The 21057-nt window shown below is 38.6% G+C and overlaps 1 protein-coding gene across 3 annotated transcripts in view; it reads right to left on the bottom strand.

Annotated features, from left to right (window-relative positions):
• Positions 1 to 21057, bottom strand: part of ipo11 (importin 11) — a 258056-nt gene that overhangs the window by 140844 nt on the left and 96155 nt on the right. For all 3 annotated transcript variants that reach the window (XM_007892133.2, XM_042335013.1, XM_007892131.2), the window contains 6 exons: positions 18692 to 18725; positions 18067 to 18107; positions 16489 to 16605; positions 12672 to 12785; positions 10251 to 10366; positions 1972 to 2048 (listed from right to left, as the gene is read on the bottom strand). In XM_007892133.2, coding sequence (XP_007890324.1) covers positions 1972 to 2048; positions 10251 to 10366; positions 12672 to 12785; positions 16489 to 16605; positions 18067 to 18107; positions 18692 to 18725 — 499 coding nt within the window. The remainder of the gene's footprint in view (positions 1 to 1971; positions 2049 to 10250; positions 10367 to 12671; positions 12786 to 16488; positions 16606 to 18066; positions 18108 to 18691; positions 18726 to 21057) is intronic.

Here is a 21057-nt window from a genome sequence, read left to right on the forward strand (position 1 = left end):
CAAAGTCCCAATCTATCCTATGAAAAATGGTCTTTTCCAGTTCTGTACGACCCTGTTACAATTTGTGATTTTTCCTCAGTTATACACTGTGCTAGATTTTACAAAAATCTGGTTATCCAATGTGTCAATTAAGATCTTATAAACAATGGATCACAAAGAGACTGAGTCACTGCTGTACGAAGCACGATGGTGAAGACCTTCATTTTTGCAATGCTGAACTGGGTGCAATAATTGGCCTCTCATCACAGGAATTCATATTCTGCTGCAATGATAATTGTCCTTACATTTGATATAGTGCCTTAAACGCAGGAAGGACATCTTAAAGCACTTCACAGAATTGTATTCAAAAGTGCAGTGATTGTAATTCATAGGATTTTAATGTATCCCAAATAGGTGTGGCTGGATTTGTGCATATCATATATAAAGACTGATAACCACAAATTGGGATCAACCCATTTGTGGATAGGAAAACAGTGCGAATATCAGGTCATCAAACAAAATACAATGGCAGCTCTAAGCAAAGAATATACAGACAAAAAATCACTAATACCATTTTGCTGATATTATTTTGTGTCCTCAAATGCATTTCATATGAGCAGACATGTGGATCCAGCATTGTGTACCCATGTGCACAATGCTGGGTCCACATGTCTGCTCATCAGAAATGCATCTGAGATCATAATTGAAATCATGCATTAGAAGTCAACCCTTTGAGGTCAATCTGCTTCAGTGAGTTAAGACCATTTCTCCCTAACTTATTTGGTTTGCTAAGAAATTATAAGGCTGAACCATACATTACAAACTGGAATCGGGTCCTAAAACATAAACCAAGTATGGGATAACACAAGCATCGAATGTGAGCAATCACAATTTTTGAAGTAACAACCTACTTTATAATACGAACATCATGTCCCATTTTATCCCCAGCCCTTGAATACAATGAAGACAAGTGAAAAGCCCATACACACAGTGTTAGATTAACATTTCACCGTGTCTGGACAATGTATTCTTATCAGCATTTCACTATAGTAAAAAGAAGATGGAACGCTCAGTCTTTTGCTAAATAGCACCTCATTCACTGATATGATCTCAGCGAATTTCCAACACAAGATCAGAATGCCAATGATTACAACCATTAAAATAGCTTCTCTATAATTATTTCAATATTATTTGGAGCCTTTCCCATATTCCATTCACCCAAGATAAGACTTTTTTAAAAAAAGAAGCAAGTTTTCCTTTTTGACAATTTATCAATGGAGTTAGTGGAACTCCTGAGGTTTGTTTTTGCTGAGTACCTTTGGGAGGGGGGGGATGGAAAGAACAAAGCTAGTTTTGTCAAAGCATAAGTACTTGCATCAATTCATTCAGCAAAGCTCATTTTCACCTGATAAGCAAAAGAGGAAACAAAGAAAAAAGAAATAGGGAAGGAACAAAGAAAAATCAACTAATTCTCTCACACAGATAAAAGCAAAACAGTGGATAGTGAAAATCTGAAATAAAAAAAAGATATTCCCAAATTTCTCTTTCTCTTACAGATGCTAACTGAACTGCAGTCTATTCACATCATTTTCTGATTTTATTTCCATGAATTACTATGATATCAAGTGAACTGAAATGAACTATTTACAAGAATGCCATCATTTGTCTAAAAATTATTCATTTACTGAATTGAGATACTTGAATACCAGTAACAAAGTAATTAAAAGAACATTATCAGTTTTCATCTAACAATCTAACTGCATAAGAGGAAGAAGCAGCGAGACTTAAGATTTTCAACTGTAAAATCTAAGACAGCACAATTTAATGATCTTGGATTTTTAAGGTGGAAGGACAAAAGAATGATCCTAATATTACAGCTGTGTTTATAGCAAATGAGGGAGAAAAGAATTGTCCAACAAGAATTTCTACACAAACTTTCTTAATTTTAAAAATCACAAGATTCCCAAGCCCCAAACACCAGACTCTACTTACCAAGTAGAGCAGACATATTCTGGAAGACTCGAAGGAGCTCTGGAGTGATAGATGGGCTGTTTTCCAAGGTCACTAACCTACAAGATGGCAATTAAAAAAAAACTTAAAATAAGGTCCATTGAAAATATCTTGAAGTTCCAAATAAACAAGTAAGCAGTAACAACTGACAAGTCTAAAATAATGTTAACTTCTCAATGAGCTACCTCTGCGTTTCACTCAGACACACACAATTTACCCTTTAGAACATCAGTCTAATCACCCAGCTCAATTATTACATCAATACATAATTACACAGAAATCAGAAGCACACAATATAACAGGATTACAATTGTTCATTCGAATTCTCAAACACTCTAACGTCTGTCAGACATTAAGTCCTGGATGAGAGCTAACTTTCTTCAGCTGAACATCAACATCGCCCGGCTCCAACACTGTCTCACACCGCAGGCCGCCGAAACCCTCATACACGCCTTCATTACATCGATGCTCAACTATGCAAACTCATTGCTTGTCGGCTTCCCCAACTCCTCCCTCCACAGGCTGCAGGTCATCCAGAACTCTGCAGCCCGTGTCCTCTCCCACACCAGGCTCCGTGACCCTATCACCCCCATCCTCACCCGACTCCACTGGCTTCCCATCACACAGAGGATACAATTCAAGATCCTGGTCCTCACCTTCAAAGCCCTCCATGACCTTGCTCTGCGATCTCCTAACCCTCTACCAACCTGCCCGCTCCCTCCACTCAGCGGGCCCTGCCTATTTCAAGTCCTCCACCTCGATCATTGGCGGGCGAGCCTTCAGCCACTCTACCCCAACCCTCTGGAACTCCATCCTGCAGTCACTGCGCCTCACCCCTTCCCTCCTTCAAGACCCATCTCAAGACCCTCATCTTCAACCACGCCTTCGATTACCCTCCTTCCCCCCCTGCCCTCCACCTCCCAGATCCCAACCTGCAGCTCAGGTCCAAAACATGGATTTTCCAGCGCCTTGGGACATCCTCCTGACGTGAATGGCATTATACAAATATAATTTTGCTGCTGTGGTAACATCTCTCACAACTTCACTGAAAACAGTGTTGATTATGAGGTGGCCTCAGTCTCTTGCCCTTTCAGGCAGGTACCACGCAACAATTTTGCTCTTGACAACCCAAAAGAGCAATACAGCACTACTGCCATTAACCCGACCTTTACAAGTGTCACATTTCTTTATTAAGTGGTAATTCAGTTAATTAAATTCAGCTGATTATACTTCATCATAGTGAATTTTTACAACTGAGTGGCTTACTAGGCCATTTCAGAGGACATTTTAAGAGTCAACTATATAGGAGTCAAATGGAGACCAGACCAAGAAGATTTTCTTTCCTTGAAGGGCTAAAGTGAACCAGTTGAGTTTTAATGACAATTCAGCAGTTTCATAACGATTTCTCTGGTGCTAGCTCAAATTTTGTATTCAAAATACACTGAGGTGGGCAATGCTACAGAGGTAAGGGGTGGCAGAACGGGTTATGGCATGGATGTGGAATTTAACAAGATATTTGAGGATTCAACAAGAGGAGAGGTTGTAGAGAATAATAGGTCAACAGTGTCAAAGGTGGCAGAGATCGAAGACGAGGATATCGAGAGAGCCCTGGTCACAGATGGACAGAGGTTATTTGTAACTTAAGACTAAAGCTGTCTCTGTATTGTGGGCAGCATGGAAACCAGATTGGAGGGATTCATACAAGGAGTGGTGGGAGAAGAAAGAGAGAAGCTGGGAAGCAATGACTCATTCCAGGGCCTTGAAGCGAAAAGGAAGGTTGGAGAAGGGACGGCAGAGAACAGAGATAATTCAAGGGAAGAATTTTTGAAGCTGCTGTTTTTAAGAGGGTGGAAGTGGACAGTGAGAGGTTGACAATGTAAAACTAGTAACACAAGAAGGCTCTTTATCTTTTCTGCCAAGTTAATTGGATTGTGGCACATCTTTTATTCCCATTTCCCCTAAATGCTATATAATTGCAAATTGTTTTTAAAAACAATCATTAATCCATCAGATATCAACATTATAGAAAGCATTGAAATCCCAATAAACCTATGCCAACTCTCAACTATATACAATAAAAACTATGGAGCACATGTGAAATCTCCTCTTCTTGGATCAGACCAAAAACAACAACAACAGGAACAGGGTAGGAGAGTAAATGCAGACTGTGAGATTATATTTGCTGAACATCTGTTCAGTTCATACAATCTTTATTTGGCTAACCACTTTCATTCATTCTCATTTTGACCTCTCTATACTTGGCATCCAACACTAAACCAACCAAGCCTAACACAAATGCCAAAATCAGTATCTTTATCTTAGTGAAACATCAACTTTAATATCTTAAACATCAAGCTGCAATTTTGCACATTGTTACTGCCATCTCATCTGCTTTGGTTTCTTCCTCTCTACCTTGGGCTTTGTCACCTCAGTCTTGCATCAACAACAACAACAAGATTTCATTTCTAGAGCGCCTTTCACGTCTGGAGGACGTCCCAAGCTGCTGGACAGTTGGGTCGGGATGCATCAATAGCATCCCACACTCAGACCGCATACTAATTTCTTTTTTTAAAAAACAATTATTAATACATTTTTAAGTTCCCATTCTCTAACTGTATATAACATTTTCCCTCAAAAGCTTATGACTGGAACGTGAATCTATTGTTGCTGTTTCAGATACTAACTCATCTCCTGTAGATTTCTGGTTTGGGTTCAGATTTCCGGTAGCAGTACTTTTTTTCAATAAAATTCAAACTGTTTTTAAAACCTATGTCCTTGTGGAGTTTATGTAATGCTCAGCCACTTTTATTCCACCTACTTATGATGGTTATTTAAACTCCTCAATGACACACTCTTGTGAAGTATTCTGAGCGACCCATGGTCTATATCAGACTGCAATACTCATACATCTAAGATGCTTAACCACTTATCTGCTAACTCAGTTTTTACACTGTATACTGAATAAAATGGAAACACGCAATATAGATAATTTCTAATCTTGTATCAATAATAGGGCTACTATGAGATCTTCATGTTGTCTTTGTCATCCCCTTCGAAAGCTTTAAACTTGTACTCTTGCAGGTCTACCAGAAAAAACTGACTTTCTGTTGCACTGACACCAGTTCACATATGGCATACCCTGATAAGTTTATTATGGGTCATCTCCAATTTCATCACATTATGTTAAAGACTCACTTCAACAACAACAAGATTACACTGGTATAGCGCCTTTCACCTCGGGAGGACGTCCCAAGGTGCTGGACAGTGTACAGCATTTCAGACCTGAGCTGGGGTCCGGGAGGGAGAAGGGAGGGGAGGGGAAGGGGGGTGACCGATGGCATGGTCGAAGAGGAGGGTTTTGAGGCGGGACTTGAAGGAATTCAAGATCCTCGTCCTCACTTTCCACGGCCTTGCCCCCTCCTACCTCTCTGACCCGCTGACTCCCTACCAACCTGCCCGCTCCCTCCGTTCAGCGGGCTCCGGTCTGCTCCATGTCTCCCGCCCGACCCACCCTACCATTGATGACCGGGCTTTCAGCCTCTCTGCCCCCACTCTGGAACTCCATCCCATGGTCCCTTCGCCTCGCTTCCTCCCTTGCCTCCTTCAAGGCTGGTCTCAAGACCCTTCTCTTCGATCGTGTCTTAGGTTGCCCTCTCACCTCTCTGCCTTCCCTTACACCGACACCACCCCTCCCCCATGCTCGGGCCCCGACACCTGACTGTTCAGTGCTTTGGGATGTCCTCCAGACATGAAAGGCGCTCTATAAATGTAATTTTGCTGCTGTTTGTTGTTGTTATTGTTCGCTCAACCTCTGCTTTTCAATTATCAAATTTCAAGCTTACAAAATAAAACAAAAAATTGAGGAACAACAACAACAAAATTCCATTTGTAAAGCGCCTTTCACATCAGGATGATGTCCCAAAGAGCTGAACAGTCAGGGATCAGGACCTGGGTTGAGATGAGGAGGGCAGAGGAGGTAGGAGAGCGGCTGAAGGCACGATCAAAAAGGCGGGTCTTATGTCGTGCCTTGAAGGAGGCAAGAGAGGGAGCAAGGAAAAGGGATTGTGGGATGGAGTTCCAAAGAGTGGGGGCAGAGAGGCTGAAAGCCCGGCTGCCGATGGTAGGGCGGGAGACCAGGAGCCGGCCAGAGCCAGCTGAGCGGAGGGAGCGGACAGGTTGATAGGGGGTCAGCAGGTCAGAGATGTAGGAGAGGGCAAAGACGTGGAGGGCTTTGAAAGTAAGGATGAGGATTTTGAATTCTATCCTCTGGGGGATGGGGAGCCAGTAGAGTAGGGCAAGGGTGGGGTCACAGAGCCTGGTGCGGGAGAGGACACGAGTTACAGAGTTCTGGATGATCTGCAGCTTGTGGAGAGAGGAGTTGGGGAGGCCGACAAAGAGGGAGTTTCCATAGTTGAGCATTGAGGAGACTAGCACGTCATTGCCCATTTCATGCAAAGAAAAACTCCCAAAATATGAAGTTCTAATAACCAGGGACAAAGTTTTATATTGAAAGCTCTAAATGTGTGCAAGGACACCTTTAGAAATGAACCAAACAATGAGAATGCTAAAAGGCTTCCAGGTAACAGTTTAATATCTTTATCCATCCTATTACTTTTTTCATTATAACTGCAGTATCTATCAAAGACTGAAAAAACATAGAACTTATATTAAAGTTAAGATAATATCAACAAGGTAGAATGAAATCTCAACACCGGGATACAGACAGCTTTATGTGAGCTGCATAAATGGATGAGATTAGAACATGTTTGGCTAGAATTTGTTTTGATTGTGTGTGAAAGGCTCAAAAAAAAGTGAACAGAAGCATTTGGAGATTGCTGGCCAAAACCCTGGGAAAAACTCCCTTCTCTTTTTGAACAGTGCCATGGGATCTTTAACATCCCCCAGAACAGACAGGAAAGATCTCGGTTAAAACTCTCATCTGACAATGCAGTCCATCCCCAGCATTGCATTGGAGTGTCAGCCAAGACTTGAAAGTTCAAAGTCCCAAAATGGGACTTGAACCTGCAACTTGGACTCAAAGGTGAAAGTGCTAACCCTAGATCCAGGCTGACACATAAAACTAAAAGCCAGAAGCTATTTAGGATATTGATCATATGTGAAATTTCCACTTGAATTATACAGTAAACTGTCCTACGGTCACAACAGCAGAGAGGAATTTACAACCAGTAGAATTCAACATAAAACTTCTGTTCACAGGTAGCCTTGAAACAGCACTTCCGAACACAGAAAAATACAGGTAAATAAATGTACAGATAGTCCCTTGTGTAACATTCAGGTACGTCAGGTAAGTCAGATGCGTAGTTCCTTTTTAATTTAAGATTCTTGATATTAATTTAAGCAAACTAAATTGTCTCTCAAACACTGTTTAATGAATGTGGATTGTATTAGCTCATAATATAATCCAATTATCCAAAAAATTAAAATTATTCCTGGTACAGAGGCAACATTTTTCAACACATATTCAAACAGGATACATTTTCAAACGGCATGTGTAGATTTGAAATGAATTAAAAAACAGATTTTTTACCCCCTAGGTACTTAATTACTAACATTTTAGCTCACAGATCAGAATTTGAAAATCTGATCATAATTGATTTGTGCAGAATCTATGCAGCATTGACCGACCTTACTAAATTATTAGTAAACCCTGGGAAATGCTAAATCCTTGTCCAGGTCATTATACAATACAAAATTACATTTGTATAGTGCCTTTTACATTGGGAGGACGTCCCAAGGCACTGGAAACAATAATTAAAAGTATATTTTCAGCACCCCTTCTGAACGGAATTTGGTGGTTATTGGTAGAATATTGGTAGAAATCAACATCTGCATTTAATGAGCCTATTCTGCACCAGGGACCAGGGTAAGCACTCATTCACAGGTCCTGCTCTCTGGCAAGTGTTCTCTGCCATCTGCCCAGCCTCTGATCCTTGTCCAAATTATTGCCATCCTGGTATGGGCCAATTTACTAGTTAGGTGTATTTTTATTGCAAACTGAACTATCTGTTATGCGTATATAACAGATTTTAATATGTGCTAAAATATATGCTTGGAATCTATGGAACTACCCGACTCAACCCCCCTGCCTCACCCCTCCTTTATCTTTAAATCCCATTTTAAGACCTACCTAGATCGAGGCTCTCCTGATTGGCTCCCGTCAGCGCCTCCACGCCTCAGGAGCTGACAGCATCACCATTCACGGATGCACACTCCACCTTAGCAAGCCAGTCCATAATCTTGGCGTCTTGTTTGACCCTCAACTATCCTTTCTACCCCACATCCGTGCCATGACCTGCTCTGCCTTTCCCCACCTCTGCAACATCACCCGGCTCCTCCACTGTCTCACACCGAGGCCCCCGAAACTCTCATCCACCATTCATAACATCGAGGCTTGACGATGCAAACTCCTTCCTTGTCGCCCTCCCCACTCCTCCCTCCATAGGCTGCAATCATCCAAAACTCTGCAGCCCGTGCCTTCTCCCCCACCAGGCTCCATGACCCTATGACCCTCATCCTTGCGCAACTCCACTGGCTTCCCTGACACTAAGTGTTTTTGGGTCCGAAACACTGACTGTCCAGAGCTTTGGAACATCCTCCCAACGTGAAAGGCACTGTATAAATGTAATTCTATTGTTGTACCTAAAATATAATAATATTTGTATTTGATATAGCACCTTATCATGTCTTTGAGATGTCTCAAAGCGCTCCACGGGATATACTGTAAAGTGAATTGACTGTATGCTTTAACGTCAAGGGTGAAACATTTTGTTACTCCATACGCCTCTGTTTACCTAGCAGTAAGTAGGAAGCAAGTTGTTAGTTGTTTGGCGGATCAATTTCCGGGGGTAAAAATTCTTTAAAAAAAACTCAGTCCACAAAACGACTGTTTTGTGGACTGAGTGACTGAGTGACACTGCTGTGCGCAATTGGCTGCCGCGTTTCGCTCTCAAAGTATACTGTCAAGTCACTCTAGTAAATTAAATGCACTTTTTAAAAGGTTTACAAGTAGTTCCTTAGTCAAATATTTTCCACATACAAAACTTTAAATTTCAAAACAAAAAAGTGACCCTAGAAATCAAAAATCAAAATTCCGTTGACACAAATATTCTTTAGACTTTTTACACATTTAAACAACTACAACATAGAGGCCAGAAGAGAGCAGGATGGACAATATTCACCTCTTTATTGCTGGTTTTAAGATACCCCTTGACAGGTCAAGAAAAACTGACATTTGTTGTGTATTTTTTTTAATTACGCCTCTTAAAATACAGAAGAAATCATTGAAATTATTTTTTTCAGTTAAGAAAATATCTCCATTTGTTGCCAGTCAAGGAATTATATTTCACAAACCTCAAAGGACAAATTCAATCACATTGTTACAAATCAAACCTCAAAAGGCAAGGGTTGTAAGTAAGTTGCCTAATATTCATTGAAAAAAATAAATTAAATTAGGAAATAAACTGAACAGCTGCTCTCTGGAACTAAATATCCATGTAATTAGAATCTGCAATTCTTACAAAAGTCTTGCACATTGTGTTGAGGAATGCTTCACGCTATGGAAAACATGATCCTTTACTGTGTCATCGAGGCAAGAAATTTAAAGATATTCACTGCACTACTTTTATGGTCTAATCCTTCAATGTTATTACTAAGATGCCTGAAAAGTTAAAGAAAGCATTATTTTCCAACACAACAGTTTTTTTTATTGAAGACAGGTTGAAATCATATCTTACAACTGCCCAAAACTCTTTCATCTATACACCTTAACAGGTTGACAGCTTCACAACTCATCTGAAGGACATCACTTCTGACAATGCAGCAATCCCCCCAGTATTACATTGGAGAGACAGAATGGACAATGAGCTCAATTCACCACATGAGGGTTGAACACACAACCTTTTGAGCCAGAGGTAAGAGTACTTACCAACTGAATCAAACTGGCACACGAGTATGATATGGATCATCGATAATTAAAATGCTTCAGTAAATGTGGTACAAGTCACCAAAAGGAATTTCAGTTAGTGGATCAAAGACTTTTTTTTTTAAAAAACTTGCCTATACTGTGCAGGATAAGAAAAGGAGTTCTTTTTTTAGAATACCTGTGTGTACAAAGACATTGCTGGGATTGAGCCAGAGAATAAGTAATATAACACTACGATCTAGAAGAAGCATTTTTCTCAGTGTGCTCTTTATTTCACTGAAGAACTCACCATCAAAGTGCATCACCAAAGTCTACTTACCACAATTCTAAACCATCCTCCAAGAGGTAAACATGGGGAAGTTGGGAGACGTCTGTACTCAGTTGAATGACAGGCAGCAAGAACGGATAGAGATTCTTGCTCTCTGCTCCCAAGCCCTATAGAGATGTAAACAAAACACAAAGTAAATTCTCTTCATAGAATAAAAGAAACTAAATCCATAAAAAAAGTTTAAAAAGTTCTGAACTCAAAAAGCAAAATGCTTGTTTTTCCTCTACGCATTTTTCTTTCTATTCAAAAATGATTGTGTAAATACTGGGGCATTAATAAAAACAATTCGAAGTAAGCTTCCATATTCTTCTCTCCCCAAGTTTCTTTTTGAAAAAAAATTGTATCTATTATTAAAACAAAAATCTTACTTTTAACACAGACACATAACTAAGCACAACGAGTATGTGAAGCAAATTTTATTACTGTTTTAATTCCATGAAGATTCGATCAAGCATCAACCTATTTAAAAGGAGACTTGATGCATACATGAGAGTGAAGGGAATAGAGGAGAGAGGATTAGAAGGGGTGGAGGCACACGTGGAGAGCAAACACTGGCACGGACTGGTCGGGCCGAATGAAACCATTTCTATGCCTCAACATTCTATGTCATTTTATTTAAAGGATCAAACCCAAAATACTGTACACAAAATTCACAGGATGGTGCATCCCATCTCTGTGATCCAAGCAGAGGCACATGACCATAAAGTAAATTCAGTCAAATATGATGCAGATCTTTACATCTTTACATTGAAGAAGCTTTGATTTAATGCACAATTTCAATTGTTTCTCTGGATCTTGCTTGAGTTAAACTGAACCTGCGGTTCCTCTTGTACTGAGCAGGATTACTATTGCAACAACACATCATTGGTAGGGTAAAACTAACCTGTCTCAGCAAACCATGAAACTGTGAGCTCCTTGTTCAAAATAGATATCTGCACAGCTTAATTATGGGACCATTTCCCTTCTATTTCACCGTGGATATTTAAAGCCATCTGAATGACTCAGATCTCTATACGCTTTCAAGATTGGAACATACCAATCTTTCAAGAAACAAAATAATTTCATTTAATCAAAATGACAGATGTTGCTTGATTTCACCACAAACCCTCCTATCTGGAAGCTGAGAAATAACTAATACCTTGCTTTAGATTAAAAGTGTTTTGCGAAAGTCAGTTCAGACTATCTTCAAATCAGAATGCATTAGTTTCAAACTCAATTAGTTTGGTGCAATATTGTAGTTTCTCTCATTCACATTTCTTCAGATTTATTCTATTTAAAGATCTGATATCATTAAATTGCAAAATCTTCACTAAACACACTATATTCCCACATTATTAGGGAAGTAGATGGTTCCATTCAGTGTCAAACTAGTATCATAGCTGAGATTGAGAATCTGTTTTGTGAGAAACCACCCTGAATATTCATTAACATCCTGCTTGATACTATATGCGTGTATGTGTGTGGGGGGGGAATAAAATACATAGAGAAAAAAAAGTGAGAAAAGAGATGTTTCTGCTCAGACCATTATGAATGATGATCATGTAATCATGGATATTATTGACTAAAATATGTAGGTTGTTAATGGAAATAGGCTTGCTGCAAAACAACTTGCACTCGGTATACAGAATGCTATATGGTATATCATGTGTTAATATTAAATCACCGGATTCCGTTTATTATTCCCTCAGGTGCTCTTTACATCTTTCTCATTGATAGGCATTTTTATTGGATTGACAGGCCTGCGAGTACAGAAGGTGCAGGACATCAAAGGAAGCAAATCAGCTTTCTAAATTGCAATTTGATGATCATCATTGGGAGATTATTTGGCTAAAGCTGAAGAAGCATCTTTGGAAAAGCATCTTTGGAAATGTTTATGCACTGTTCACATTAGGTAGCATTTTTGCAGAGGACAAATATTTTATTCATAAAACAAACCTGATGGAATTGGAATTGCAATTAACTGGACAGTAATTAAATCTGTTTCTGGAATGGAAACACAAAATATTCCTTATGCAGCTCGCAGACCTTTCCCAAACAGGGAATGCGACCCGCGGCAAACAAAAAAATGGGCCACCCTGGTGTAGGTGATAGTTTGCCTCGTTGTCTATCTTCAGTGTTGGTATGGGTAAAAATGTCACAAAGACTGAGGTGACATTTACTGAGTACTGGGATACTTCCGCATCTCATCTTGTGACCTGTTTGCACGTGTCAAAGAGGTCCTGCCAGAAGTTAACAATTGTGGCATCAATTACCAGTCTTTAAAATATTAATAATTATGCAACAATTCAATGAAATCACTACCCTTTTAAACACAACACAAACATAATTGTAGAGGTTTTAATTTCCTAGCACAGGGATGAAATTTAATACAGCTTGAAATTAATCGAAAAGATGCACTTGATAAAAGTCTACCTGAACTAGGTGAATAAGTGTTGTGAGGATTGCGCATCGCAGCATATTGTGATCTTCAGATTGTTTCCAAAGCAAAGGTAAATACTGTACCAGGCAGCCTACATGAGGTCGAATCTGTGAAATTTAAAGCAAAGTATTAAGACAAAATCTTTTTTGAAATTGTGCAAATAAAATTCTTACAGAAACCATTCCTAGAACATGCATCAGTGGTGGATATCTTATTTATCCCATGCGTTTACAAGCTGCATCAACTCCGAACAATTTAATGACATAAATCACATTGTACCACATTACGTACACGTCATTATTGTGGCAGAACTGATACAAACGCTGCATAATTCAAAAAAATTAATTGCCGTAAACAACATTCCAACTCAGTTTTGTAAACAATTTCTTAACAACTTGCATTTATATAGCACCCTTCAAACTCCAGGACTGCAAGTATGAAAAATATCTGCAAAACAATTTAATTCACCCTTAGCAATTCATGAGACTCATTTTAGAAAATTAATATTATATAATGTTTGCTTCCCAATTATCCATTTTAAAAAAATCTGGGGATTTTATTTTTGTAATGCCTTGCCGTGCTCAATACATGAATGGCATCTCTAATGTGTCGCCAATCAATATCGTGGTTTGATTAGTCCACTAAGTGGAACATTTGAGAAAATAAGCAAGTATCGCCTTCTAGGTATTTTTCTCTCTCTCTCTACATTGATTGGCTAACAGCCTTAAGTTAGGCATGAGTTAAATATCATTAGAAATCCTGTCTCCTCGACAGTCAAACACCAGCATAATCGCTACCAGGCTCTGCTAAAGCCAATGCAACTAATTAAAACAAATAGCAGTGGATTTTGTAATAAACGCAATGCATTACCCATTAAGCAGAATAAAAAGCAAAACTGCATCAACATGGTACGATGCAATCAACACTGTAAAGGCATGTTAAAACCCTGTCCTGCCAAAACAACTTTTACCTTTTCATTTGTTTCTATTTTGCTCAAGATGAAAAAAGCCTTGCGTGTTTAAGCGCTCCGAGATGCTGCCCCATGTGAAGGGAGCTATATAAATACAAGTTGTTGTGTTGATGCTATTGTTTCATTTGCTAGACTTGGATTGTGTTCCTTGTACAACTAATTACTTCTCTTTTTCATAGATTTCAGATCAACTCAGATGCAAACCTTCAAACCATCACAGAAAATCAGGATCAATCTTCCAAAATTGGATACCATGCCTTTGAAAGATATTGTTGCATTAGTCAGTCTACGTTGAGTGAAGTATTTTAGTTGATTTATAAATATAAAATGTACCTGAATCTTCAAACTTAGCTGCAAGTATAAAATTAACAAAATGGATCTTCCCCCCCACCCCTGTCACACAAGGTCAGGAATTTACAATAGCAAATTCTTTAATTGCCAAAATACATTAAAATAAATGGTAATGAGAACATAGCTAGCCTAATGATCAATTATAATCAGATTTTCCCTGCAGATATTAGTGTGCAAAATGCTATTAAAGCCAACTGCATGTTTGCCAATGTAACTAGCAACCTGACATTTGATGTTTTCTTTACTTTTCTTATTCTCTCCATCTAGTCTTGAAGAGAAAGCAATTAGGCAGCTCAAATATTTGCAGATGTATTCTAGTGAACCAAATCCAAATAGCTCAAACCATCTCAACACACTTTATTAAAAAAAAGTAAAATAAACGTTTCCTTTGTCGTGTTTATTTATTCATAATTGGTCATTTATTTCAAAGCAGTATGTGAGACATTGCTGTGCGCAAACTGGCTGCTGTGTTTGCCTAACAGAATTTACAGTTGCTACACTTCACAATAAATCCTATGAATCCTATTCTGAAGTGTTCTCCTAACAGGATAAGAACAATATTAAATGCAATAATTATTTATCTGCAAGATATTCATGTAAATTATTAAAATCTAGGATTTTGACTGGCTTAAAACAAAGCCTCAAAATCAGGATTTGAGTCAATCAAAATATTTTGTAAAACCCTCCCAACTAAGGGAAAAATAAAATGATATTCAAAAAATAAAAATGACAGAATTGACACAATTTCAATTTCTCAGCTACTTGGCACTCACTGATTTTTTAAAATACTTAAGTAAAAAAATATTTTATTCCTTTCTAATAAGTTTTATTTCAAAATTAGAACAGTTCAGTTCCCCAAAAGCTAAATGTCTCAAAATATTTCACAGGAAATTCATTTTTAGGCAAACCCTATTTGGGTCCTATAAATTCACACAAACAGCCATGAAGCGATGACCAATTGTTGGCCAGGATAGTGGGAGAAACTCCTTTCTCTTTTTCAAAAGTGTCAGTTTAATATTCACATAAACAAACAGACTTTGATTCAATGTCTCATCCAAAAATACTGCAGTGGAGTGTCAGCTTATGAACATAAAGAATCTACAAAGCACACATACTCATAATCTCTGACCCGGAGATGAGACCATTACCAAATGGTACCTGGCCATGCGCCATACCAAACTAGAGGATCCCCGGTTTGATCTTGGGCATGGTATGGTGTTTGTTACATACACCAAATTGAGGAGGGATTTTAAAAAATGACATGGATCCCATCCTGATTATTATCCAGGAATTCAATACAATATTACATTTGCATAGCACCTTTCACATCGGGAGGACGTCTCAAGGCACTGGAATGCTTCCAGGAACAGCACATATGTGAATGAGGTAGTAGGTCAGAGGCTTAAATGTGATGCCTCTCAGTCAATTAGCTCTATGGTACTTAATAATAATAATCCTTGCATATGATATAGTGCCGTTCAGACGTCTCAAAGCACTTCAAATAATATACTGGAAAATGGATTGACTGTATATTTTGTGGGCAAAATGCAGCAGCCAATTGTGCAGAGCAGTGTCCTACAAACAGTCGTGGATTGAGTGACCATTATTTAAAAAATTTAAATTTATTTTGAAGAAATTATTACCCACGGAAAAGAGATCCGCCAATCGACTAACAACATGTCTAGGATCATATATAACAAACTATCACTGGGATATAGCACCATGGGGGTATCTGTGGAACTCGACCAGCAGAAGTTACCACCATCAGAAGGAAAGACATAAAGGGAAGAAAATTAAATAATCATCATATTTATATTTGATATAGCTTCCTTCACATCGGAAGGATGTCTCAAGCTCTTTAAATAATTTACTGCAAAGTGCAGAGACTGGTATTTTGAAGCAGAATTAAAAGATTAAATTGGAATAAAATTTTAAGTGCTTTAAGACGCTACCCTGTGTGGAGAGCGCTGTATAACTGCAAGTTGTTGTTTAATCTTCAATTCCCCATATAGCAATTTCTGCAGTCATTCATTCATTAAGGAAATAAAATCAGTGGACATGAAAAAAGGGTCAAAATACTGGGAGGTACAACCTCCCAGTGCAAAGGTGGTAATAACAGTGTCATAGTTCTCTGTTGAGCTAACTTAACAAGGGAATGCATAATAAAAGAAATGCTTCCTAACAAGCAACTAGTTCATTTGTATCCCACTTGGGCAAAACACTCAAAAAGCATCTAATGATATTAACAAGAGACCCAGATAAATTGCAGGGTGCAATAAGTTTTATTTCTTGCTAAGTATTATATTCATACATCCAGTAAATTAAACAAAATGTGCCCCACTCTCCTCAACCTTCTGTAATATTTCCCAAAGCACCTCAGCATGATTACAGGAGAACTAAAATGTGAGAAAAAAGGGTTTCCTAAGCAAGTTTGATTAATGGATTATAATTGGTTCTTAAAAGCTTCTGCCCGAGTGATCAAAGATTACCTGCACTCCAACTCTTTCGATGACGCATGAAATTACGTGCAATACATGCATCTTCGTATCACATTCTGTGGCTTGTTGAAGCAACTGGAAGAGTAGACTGAAAATGGATTCCAAGTACTGCAGGACAACAATAAAGACTCAATGTAATAATGTACATTCATCAGGCTTGTTTACAATGCAAAAATAATTGACATCCCCAATTGTATAACATTCCTGATGCAGCATCCTCTACTGCAATTCACAAAACAACAGTTGCACGATAAATAATCCTATTGATTATCTTGCTTCAATGTGAGTTTTTGCCAAGCTTGCAGTTCTCAACATTTAAACTCCAGGAGGGAAAAAGCAATAATTTAAGTCGTCTATAAAAAGACTATTAGACATTCTGCGCATGTGGTTGTGTGCGCATGTGCTTGTGTAGTGGAGGAGCAATGGGAAGAGAAGAAAACATTTCATTAAGTTACTTTTTCCCCAAAACTAAATTTGCTTAAAAATGAATTTTAAAGAAAATCATCCCTGGAAAGAGATTCATTTATTCTCTCCACTTCAGATTACTAGACACAGATGGAAGGCACTCTACTGCTAAGACTTATTCCTATGTGATCCCACATTGAAGTCTGCTGGGAGCCAGGTTTAGTCTTGGTTGCTAATAGAGAAATATCCAAGCTGCCAAAATTCAAGTCATCCATTATCTACCATGTGCTCAGCTGGTACTAAATATTCCTGGCACAGATCCCCCTTGCTAAGGATCCTTGATCACTGCATGCTGGCCTGTGGGGTTCCCCCTGGAAATACTGACAAATGGGCTTCATCATTGACGTCAAGAATGGCTCCTGGCTGTGTGTGGAGACCAGAATGGTCTTGGGGGCAATGGAACCACAGATTAAATGAATATAGACAACTGTATCTCTTTTCAAACAGTTTCTTTTATAGTGTACCCATAAAAGGGATGTGAGTGTTAGAGAATACATTTGACTGAAAGCAATATTTCTGGACCATTCAATTTATAAGATTCAAACGTAAAGCAGCTCTTTTGATGGACTTTACCACCAATTAGTGAGAATTAGCACCATTTGGACCTATTCTGTGCACTCAGAAAAAAGGGGAAATTGAACTGCAGGCTTGATTTCAGCTACACAAAAGATGTATTCAGCTATCTGAGATTTCTATGCAGTGACTCTCTCCCACTGTGCTCTCCAAGACAAAGGCAGAATGGTGATATTAGAATTGTCAGTTATAAAGGTGAATTAGAACATTATCTGTACACAAAAAATAGTGACCTAAAGAAATATTTCTTTGAATCATCTTCCTAATGTGTAATAGAGCCCAAATTTAAGGATTATTATTTTAATCAGTCATCAGTCCCAAATCCAGCAAATTATATTGCATCAATGAGACCACATGAGAGGACTGCAGCAAACAATTATCATTTGCATCACTTCCTTACTCTACAATACTCTTACTTTTAGTTGCATACAAACCATTCCTTTTCCGCAAAGTGGCTATCAAACATACTGATTCTCTTTAATAAAAAAATTCAGGACCAGAAAATACTAAATACAAAAGGGTTGGACTTACCAGTACAAATTGTTCTGTTCTGAATTCAAAATCATCTACAGGTATATTCAAGTTAAAGAATAAGGCATTTGCGAGATTAGTTTTTCCACAATACCGCCCCTCCTCCCACATAATAATAGTCTTTGATATTGTTGAATATAAAAACAACAATTTAAGGAGCTGAATTTAGTAGAAGGTCCAGTGATGCCATAAACAATTCATTCTCATTGGAAAACAAAAGGTTGAACAGACCAAGGAAGATAATGAAAAATGTTAACTGAACAAGGTGAAATACAAGGAAACTGCATCAGAAACAATAAGAAAAGGTGGAAAAAGAGAAAAATGAAAGCAGAACAGGAGGATGGAAAGAGGAGAGAAACTAATGACAAATATAAGGGAATATCAATGAGAAAAAAAAGTAGGGGAAAGCAAAATATCCACAATGTACAACTTTGTTTTTGGTAAACAATTCTTGAGTTTTCATTGTCATTCTATCACTCAGTGTACAATACAGTGTACTATGACACCACAATATTATTATAATAATAATGCATTTGTTGGCTGAGCAGTCTTTGATGCACTGAAACGGAACAAAAAAAAGCAATTTTGTGTGATAATGCGATTCTCCAGACGACAAAAAGGATATCAAGTTTCAGGGTTGTAGCTGTCTCAATACGGACCTGGAAAAAAATAAAAAGAAATTACTGTTTCACTGGATCTAAGGCCTTCTGTGCAGAATCAAGCAATTATTACTTCAATTATCTTCATAGAAATTGGGTTTATTTCAAATCAAACATTGTTGTGTGTATTTAATTAATTCCACTGAAAGCAAATAAACTCATTCGGATATATTTCTTATAAGCAGCAGCAGCAACAACAACTTGGATTTATATCGCGCCCTCCACGCCGGACGGCGTCTCAGAGCGCTTCACAGTAACAGATCCCGGAGCTGAGCGAGGGGGAGGGGGAGGAAGGTGACCAAAGGCCCGGTCAAAAAGAAAGGTCTTCAGCAGAGATCTGAAAATAGAAAGGGAGGGAGCAAGGCGAAGGGAGTGAGGCACGGCCGCCAAGGGTGGAGCAGAGGAATCGGGGGACGAGGAGGAGGCCAGACCTGGAGGAACGAAGACAACGGGTACTGTTTTGAGGAGAGAGGAGGTCAGAGATGTAGGGGGGTGCAGAGGAGTGCAGGGGCTTGAAAACAAGGGTGAGGATCTTGAAATCATTGATCATCAATAAATCATTGATCATTACTTAAGGTTTATTAGTGCTTTTTAAATCATATGCAATGTTTGTTTGAACACAGGCAGCAAATAATTATTTTCTGTCATTTCAACGTATCTTGAGAAGGAAAAGTACATCTAAGACACCACATCTGAATGACAGGTTTTAACAGAAATATTTACTTTATAAATGTTAAGATTCTCTAATAGAACATCAGGCCAAATGTGATGGTGAACAATAACAACAACTTGTATTTATATAGCGTTCTTCATACAAGGTAGAGTCCAGGAGAGCTTGACAGTGGTGGAGTTTGATAATAGACAGAGGGGGAGAGGGAGGGGGGAGGTGACCGTAAGCACGATCCAAAAAGAAGGTCTGTAGGCGGGATTTGAAAGTGGGGAGGGAGGGGGCAAGCTGGAGGGATTGAGGGAGCGAGTTCCAGTGTTTCGGGGCATAGTGGCTGAAGGTATGGCCACTGACGGTGGAGCAGAGGGACTAGCAGTGTGCAACTGATAGAAAAAGCAGATGAGAAAGATGTGAAAGATCTTTACATGTGAAAGACATGTAAAAGGCAACTACACTGTCTGCACACGGATAAACCATGTGCTGGGTCAGGCAATTTCAACAGCTAAAAGTATCAGTTTGAGCAATGGCTCACTGCAGGTGGCAATGTGCATAGATGTGCAAAAGTGCATACTCCCAGTTGACCAGATGATTGTCTAATTGCGTCAATAAAAGCCACAATTTCAACCTGTTTATCTTTATGCAACATTTTCACTGAAAAATTTTATAATAAGGGCAATTTTCTATTAAGTGGACAGCTTTGCAATCCATCGCTGCATTTGTATAATTGAAAGTTCTCTAAATTATCCATCTGCTTGACTCTTAACAGTATAATCATGACATTTGGAACTTGGCAAGTTGTCCAGTAAAGCACAGTATTGCAAATAATATTTCTAAGTACATCACTTTTTAATGTGACTATACTTTATAGATGTCAGGTATGTTTCCATTAAATTAATTCAAAAATATGGTGAAAGCAAACCATCTCTTAATGGCTCTCTGTACCACAGACTTCCATAAGAGATCCTATTAAATTATTTAAAATATAACTGATTTTAAAAATGAACATTAAAAGTACAATTATAAAATAATAATGCTGCGCACATTCTGTTGGTGATTTTTAAAAAAAATGCTGAGATTTTTATTGAAAAGTTTGTCTTGTCTTGGTTTTAGTTTCATTAACAATAAGGGGTGAATTACCCTGATCCTGCCTGGGAGGCTCATGCTACTTTAAAATTATAACTCTGGGGGCTTGAAATACACCATAAAACTGGACGTGTTGCAACATTCCAAACTTCTTCTTAAATAACTTTTGGACTATTTTGAGGAGGAGGCACTTAAGGCAAATGACTTTCTGTACGTACACGAAACATCATCAGAACTTTATCTTTCCCAAAAAGCCCAATCCTCCCTCACCCAGTATCCATATATGACCATATACATTTTAGCCAAGGTCATTGTACAGCTTTCAGTATGGAAACCCTGGCTGATTTTTCCTCTCTCCAATCTCAGGGTTACAAATGCCAATTAAAGTCACCCAGAACTACTCCCAGCTAAGATCAACTAATTTAATGCAGACAAAGGACCTGCATGACATGAGCTATACAACCTAATGTTACGCTGCATGGTGCCTTTCCTCACACGTTTATTGAGAACTCCAGTTGCAGAATAAAATAAACTTGAAGCCAAATCAATTTTATCTTACAAACCCCAAACAACTTGGAGGCC

The sequence above is a fragment of the Callorhinchus milii genome, unplaced genomic scaffold, assembly GCF_018977255.1.
Source record: "Callorhinchus milii isolate IMCB2004 unplaced genomic scaffold, IMCB_Cmil_1.0 Scaffold1, whole genome shotgun sequence".
NCBI lineage: Eukaryota > Metazoa > Chordata > Chondrichthyes > Chimaeriformes > Callorhinchidae > Callorhinchus > Callorhinchus milii.